Raw genomic sequence first — 7,500 nt, 5'->3', positions numbered from 1 at the left:
CATTTTTTCCAATTTTGAAAAATAGCAAAAATCTCTAGGATTGAGTGAGTTAAAAATACAAAGATACATAACGATACTACATAAAAATACCAGAATATAAACATTATGGTTTGGCCCAAAGATGCACAACAACGTTATTTTTGGACAGCCAGATTGTAGAAAGTTATAGCTCGTGGACAATGAGAATAAATAATATTATGTTTTATCGCTACAAATCAAACGGGTTCTTCTATGTAACTGTGGTCATTTCTTCTTCTTCTTCTTCTTCTTCTTCTTCTTCTTCTTCTTCTTCTTCTTGCGGGTGGTTGGATGGGAGCATCACCCTTGAATTATATACCTATGATGTTCGCATGGGTGTACGATCCGATAGTGATGTCGTTTCTTCTTCTCTTTACTAGCCTATCCTGCTTCTTTGGTTTGTGATTGTATTTTTGACAGGGGATATTTTTTTCCTGTAAATCTTCTGCCTGTTTGTTCTTGGTTATTTATAATTTAGCTTATGATATCTTTAGGTTATGATTTTGATTTACATTTGTACTATTTTTGTTAGATTGCTTGTTTTTTGTTTCAGCGGTCTCTCATATAACCTCAATTGTGTTGGAAGAGACCTAAAGCAACAAACAAACAAACAAACAAACAAATCTTCTTCTTCTTCTTCTTCTGTAGAATTATATTGCTTTGTTCCATATTGCATTTTTTGAGTGCTATCTAGTATGTTTGAGTGATATATATATATATATATATATATATATATATTCATCATTCATCCGAAACAAAACAAAACAAATGAATGAAGAAGAAGAAGAAGAAACCAACTGAAAACACTGTAATGAAATGATGATTTGTCTTGTCCTAGGATGCATAACAACGAGGTTATCGTCGTCTTGACGTGACTTGAAGGGTATTTCAAGTTATGTCTCGTCTTGTCTGGGAGTCTGAACGGAGGAGTTATCGTCCGTAATACATTGTGTACAGTGCTCTGGAAAAAAATCAACCAAAACCCAACACATATTTAGAAATTTGGCCAGAAAACTCGTCCTTCAAATATCGATCGATTTAAATGACCCTCTCGTTTTAGCAAAAGCTTTCAAACCTGGAGGAAAACAAATCTTGAGTTGTATTCAATAGTTCAACCAATGAAATAACTTGTTTCCATGAGCTCTACTAACGACAACTCACTAGACGGTGCAAAAACCAAATAATGACGTTAAACTGCCAGTCCTTTTGGATTTCAGTTTCAGGCTATAACATAACGATGGCTACGGTATCAGGCCATAACTTTTCGAAGGCTACGGCCTGACACTTGACCCTCTTGGACTGGCAGTTTGGCGTCATTTTTTTAGGTTTGTGTAGCGTCTAGTGAGTTGTTGTTAGTGGTGCTCAAAGAAACAAGTGGTTCCATTGGTTGAACTATTGAATACAACTCACGATTTGTTTTCTTTTGTGGCCAAAGACTGGTATTTTGACGTCATTTTTTGGTCAGTGTCAGGCTATAACTTTAAGATGGCTACGCGCAAACCCACCTGAAAGTTTCGTCACAACACACCGTTCAACTAGATGCTAACGAAAGAGTGAAAATGGAGAGGTTTCGTATGGTAACAAAACAGACAATGGACGTTTCGGGTACAAACTCTTCGTCAGCACAACAGACGTTTATTTGTGTACTGTTGTGCTGACGAAGAGTTTGTACCCGAAACGTCCATTGTCTGTTTTGTTACCATACGAAGCCTCTCCATTTTCACTCTTTCGTTAGTATTTTACCATCACCGGCTTCAGGCAGCCCTTACCGTTTTCTACTAGATGCTCTGGTGTTTTCGGGTTCTATCCCTCAATCGGTACATGTTGGACAGAGGTGTAAAGTCACCACTGATGAAGATATTTTGCCGTGAGGCAGGTCCTCGACCGAAGCCGATTCACTGCCACCCAGTGTCTCCTCTTACTGGTGGAGAAGTCTGGCAACTTCTCACCTAATTGTGTGGCAAATTCCCCCTAATGGGATGAATAAAGGGAATTTCATCATTTTATTTTCTGCTCCCGCCCCCCCCCCCCCCCCCGCTCCCCCTCCTCTTCCTATTTATGAAGGTTGGTTTTGATAGATCTCGCGAAAGGTACTTCTTCATTGCGATAGACTAGCGTCCTATCCAAAGGGTAGCAAGCCATTGCCTTTGTCCGTTTATCGCTATAGAAACCCCGCATAGCTTCGGCTTTATACGGCCTAGTACTGTTTCATACACTCTTCAGATCTTTATGAGATACAGAAATAATCTATGTAAAAAAACAAAACAACTCTGGGTGGGGTTCCTGACCTCCCATAGCGGGCAGACGGGTACACACTGTGTCTTCTATCCCCTTATACTTATATCTGTTTTCCAACATGCTTTCTGTCTTTGTCTTGGAATGAGATTACTTGGTTTTGTTCTGACCCTGGCTGGAGTCCTGCCTGGGAGGGAAACAGTCAAATGCATAGTTATTGTTTTGGGAGATGATTTTTTTCCTTGTAAATCATCTCTCTGTTATGTTTTATTATATTTGTTATATTGAATGTATAATGTAAGCATTTGAGTGTATTCTTCTTTGTTGGATTTTTTGCTTGTGTCCGGATGAGACTTAGGGGTGATCTCAAACTAAGTACATTGGTAGTATGCTCTTGGAATCTACATCTGATCCCTATTTGTTCCCAGTTCCCCTTTGTCTTACCTTTTCTTGGGTTCTCTAATTGTAATTCTAGAACTTGTTACTATCCCATTTTCTTCCTTTTTACTGGCGCTGATATAACCTAAATGTGTTGCAAGCGCCGTAAAACCCTTAAAAATATGTAAAAAAAACTCAGTACCACATGTTAAGTATTGTTGTTGGTCAGGGACCCCTTGTAAAGCGCTTTGAGCACATTTAGAGGATATTGCTCTGTATAAAAGCTCAAGTTTTTAAAATGTATTTATTTATTTATTTATTTATTTATTTATTTATTTATTTATTTATTTATTTTTTTGCTTCTTCAGGAAATTATCCCCAGGATTAAGACGCATCCATGCAATTCACAATGTCGAGATTTTCACAAAGGGCATTAACTCCTGCTGGGAACGACGACAACGTTGAGGATAACGACCTCCTCGACGACGACAACAACAACAACAACAACAATGACAATAAAAATACCAACAGCAGCAACAACAACATTTTTGCAATATCATCAACATCATCATCATCGGCTATCGGAGACAAGCAGATAAACTGAAACTAGAAAAGCCACTTCACTCTCGTCAAATTGATGAATATCGAGATGGAAATTAATCGATAATGTGTTGTAAACTGAGACTTGCAACACAAATACACCCGGAAAGACAAACAAACAAACAAACAAATCAACAAACACGTCGACTAACACACAAAAAATATGCCGTTGATTATCTAACCCTTGAATCTGCAAATTAAATGCTCTGCTAAAATAGGGTCGATTTTCTGTGGGAAAATGAAGTAAAAAGGCATAAAAAATCGATTTGTTTACAACTCCATATCGATTCTGCTGTCCTATTGTTAAAATGAAATTTGTATTAATTTGTATTGATTCAATTAATTTCTGATCTTTGAAAAATATAAAAAAAAAGCATCGAATTGATAGAAATCGAAAGAAAATGACCACCAATTAGATTTAGATCGATAAAAAACTGTTTCTTACTATTTTAAAACATTATTTTGTGTATGCGATATTTTCCTATCTTACAAAATTGCTGGAACTGTGGGGGAAACAATTCTACATCTTCCATTTTACATCAGAGTTCTTAGTTGGAATTTTATAAAAAAAACAACATATTTGTGTATAATGAATAATTAATCAGAAATATAAATATGATAAAATTGTCCACCACTTGAGTAGGTATATCCTTATTTTAAACCAGCTCTCAATTCTTATATAAATTTTGTTTACCGTCCCCAAAATTCAAAACGTACATGTGATTGTTCATATATATACACAGACTGGAGTATTATGTATTGTTGTTGTCTTACGTCGCCATCTTGTGGAATGAAATCAACGATCGCCAGCGCTGCCACCGAGATTCATCTTCCTGCACTACATAGAATCTAAGGATTTTTTGTGATTCGTATTTATATTACTACTACTACTAAACAGCAAAATGCCTCAGAGACGGAACGCGGCTTCGTCCCAAAATACTTTCTTGGACACGATCGCCACTCGATTCGACGGAATACGTGAGTACTCAGTTACTATAAAAACTTGACATTCTGTAATATGTGACCCTTTGCCTCAAAACGGTATTAAGTCGGGATGGTTAAGATGCTGAAAATTGAATTTATAGCCAGAAATATCAGACTTGTGTTGAGTTTGTATGTTTTATTGATGAGACTGGATACCATATTTTAGGGTGCTAATACCAACAATTTATATTTTTGACTAGTTTTAACATTAAATTCGGCGTTTAAGCATCGGTTCGTTCCGACATAATACCGTTTTGAGACGATGGGTCACATATAGTTCAATTTTTTGAACAATATTCTGTATAGAATGTGCTTGTTGTTGCTTTTAGGTTTGAGTAAGAAATGACTGGGGGGTTTTTTGTGTTGGGTTGGTGTGAAGTTTTGGGGAAAATTCTAAAAATGGCTGGTAAGGAGAGGCAGGGTTAACTCATTTTACTCCAATATGACTCATTCCGACAAAATACCGGATCAACGTGATGACATTTCTATGGGTTATCAGACCTGCTAATAAGTACACGTCGGTCACTAATAAAATCACGGACAGGTTTTCCCACCGACCCGGGCCATCATTAGATCATGAAGAGTCAGTCTACACGTATTTCTCTTCACAATTTGAATTAAAGTTGAGCGTCCAATTTTTTTTTTAAGAAAAAAAAATGGACGCTCAACTTTAATTCAAATTGTGAACAGATTTGTGACCGACCGTATCAAAGCGGTATTATGTCGGGATCCACTCGGTAAGGGAAATTGAATTCATAGCCACAAATATCCAACTTGGATTTAATTTCTGTACGTTATGGTGTAGTATAAAGACTATTTCTTGCATTGCAAAAACTTCTAAGCTCCAATTTTTCATCATTCTCTCTCTAAATTCACTTTTTGGGGGTCTGAATAATCCCGACATAATACCGTTTTGAGACGGAGGGTCACATTTGTGAACAGATTTTTTGAAGAGAAAAAAATGCTATATTTATTATATTACGATGCAAAAGGACAATAGATGTACCTCTTTATATTTTGTGCTGTTGAATGTTGAAGCCACAGAAAGTGTAATGAGGGGAAATCTCTCAAGTCCACTGAGTCTTCTTTTGTCTGATCTTTTTTTTAAATTTATTTTTTATTTTTTATTATTTTATTTTTTTGTAGTTTGGTGAGGTTTCTTTAGGTGTATATATTTCTTCTTTCCCTCTTTCTCATTTCTTCAGTCCTTTCTACTTTTTGTTCGTCTTTTTGGCTGGATTTTATAATAGCTGGCGACATCCGCCAGCAATCAGCTGGCCCGGTAACGATAATTTGTTGTGAGGTCTTACTGCAAGTTTGTTGATGTGGGTGTGTGACGTTTTATTTTGTCACACCTTTCTGTTTTAATGGTAGTCCCTCGTAGTCATAAGTTCCTTCGAACCGGAGTTTATTCCAGTTTCGATAGCGTGAAATGAAACAAAGCAATTGCTTTCTACTTTTTGGATAGGACGCTATCCACGTGGCATCATTAGACTCCATCGCCTTGGAATTCCATACAAGAGTATAGATAATATATCAACCATAACAATCTAGAGAGCATTGATATCAACCAAACACCTGATGTCAATAGCAATCATCCATATTGTCTAAAGTCAGCAAATTTGGGTTTACTAATCTTGCGAGATAAAAATAAAAGACAGGGCCTGAAATGGGGTCCGACCTAACACAGGACATTTCGAGTCTTAGTGCAATGCCTTAACCATTCAGACACTCCCCCCCCCCCCCACCCGCCAAACCTCCACCCTGCTTCCAATCCTTCAATATGATTATATAAATCTCTATAATATAAGTATATCCTTCTTGCCTATTATGGTAGTCCTCTACTTCCGGCTAGCCTCGACGAGCTTCCGGTTATCAGGGGGAGAGAATGCCCGAGTGTAATTAAATCTAAGGGACAGTTCAAGAATACGCCGGGCAAACATGAGTAGTCGCCCCTTGGGTGATGGGATTCGATGCTGGTTATTGTGGGTGGGTGGGCATAGTAGCCCAAGAGAATTAATTGATAGACTGGTTATGCGGCTATGTGGTCTAGTGGTATGTCACGCGCTTTCGGATCGGAAGGTCCCAGGTTCGAGCCTCGCTAGGCGCATAGTTGTGTCCTTGGAAAAGGCTCTTTACTCACATTCTTTCACCGTACTGAAAAAAAAAAATTGTCATATCGCCTAACAGGCGTCGCATCACTTCCTACAATTTAAATGTTGCTGTTGGTCGCAGGGACCCCTTGTAAGGCGTTTTGAGCACGTTTAGTGGATGTTGCATTATATAAAAGCTCGATTAAATTAAATACGCCGGGCAAACAGGAGTAGTCGCCCCTTGGGTGAAGAGGTTCGATGCTGGTTATTGTGGGAGCGGAGTAGCCCAAGGGAGATAATCGATAGACCGGTGGTTCAAAAAACCAGAGAGACAGGACTTCGAAATATCGGATGTTTCAAAACTGAAGATTAACTCGCTCAATCCTGGAGATTTTTGCTACTTTTTCCAAATTGGAAAAAAATGTATTAAAAATGAGCATGTACACAGATAATTTTATTCGACTATCATTAACATGGAAAAACTAAAAACATTAGCTTTGATACTACGACTATAGTTTGTCTCAGAAATATGTAATAAATATGCATGGGGTAAAAGTAACCCGGAGTAAACTACGGATATAGTCGGTGTTAGGGTTGAGTGGGTTAACTCAAAGAGTGAGTTTCCTGTTCCTTGCGCAGTCCCAGGTTTGAGATTTGTTTGCCAAGATGAGGGCCGTTTTAATCACTCGATCTTTAATTTGAGCTTTTGTGCTTTTATATGGCGCATTGTCCACTAAGCGTGCTCAATGCGTTTTTTTCCGATAGAGACAACGCTGTTAACGATCAGGTACTCGCTTTACACATGGGTACAGTGAGAAATTGTGAGTAAAAGCCTTTTTCCAAAGACTCAACTATGCACTGAACTAGGCTCGAATCCAGGACCTTCCGATCCGAAAGCGAGTGTCCTACCACAATACCACATAGCCGCTGGCACTTATTAGTGCTAGGAATGCAACAATATTATCCACCGCCATCTTGAGGAAACCTGTGACAACAAAATCGAAAATAATATAGAGTCTGAATGAAGGAGTTGTATTTATCAAAAACTTAACTGTCACCTTGCACAAACATGCCCCATTGCTAAATTTGCAACAGAGACCGAGAGATAGATAGATAGATAGATAGATAGAGAGAAAGAGAGAGAGAGAGAGAGAAAGAGAGAGAGAGAGAGAAAGATAGAGAGAGAGATAGA

The 7,500-nt window shown here is 38.0% G+C and overlaps 1 protein-coding gene across 1 annotated transcript in view; it reads left to right on the top strand.

Moving 5' to 3' along the window:
* LOC144958954 (uncharacterized) overlaps window positions 1-7,500 on the top strand; it is a 333,886-nt gene that overhangs the window by 155,799 nt on the left and 170,587 nt on the right. The window contains exon 5 of the mRNA XM_078891251.1: window positions 3,000-4,209. Within this exon, the coding sequence (XP_078747377.1) occupies window positions 4,134-4,209 (76 nt within the window). The 5' untranslated portion in view covers window positions 3,000-4,133. The remainder of the gene's footprint in view (window positions 1-2,999; window positions 4,210-7,500) is intronic.

The sequence above is a fragment of the Berghia stephanieae genome, chromosome 13 (assembly GCF_034508935.2).
Source record: "Berghia stephanieae isolate SIO BIC M18660-M18661 chromosome 13, UCSD_Bste_1.3, whole genome shotgun sequence".
Taxonomy (NCBI): domain Eukaryota; kingdom Metazoa; phylum Mollusca; class Gastropoda; order Nudibranchia; family Aeolidiidae; genus Berghia; species Berghia stephanieae.
The sequence above is the reverse complement of the archived record's forward strand: the minus strand, read 5'-3'. Positions and strand labels throughout refer to the sequence as shown.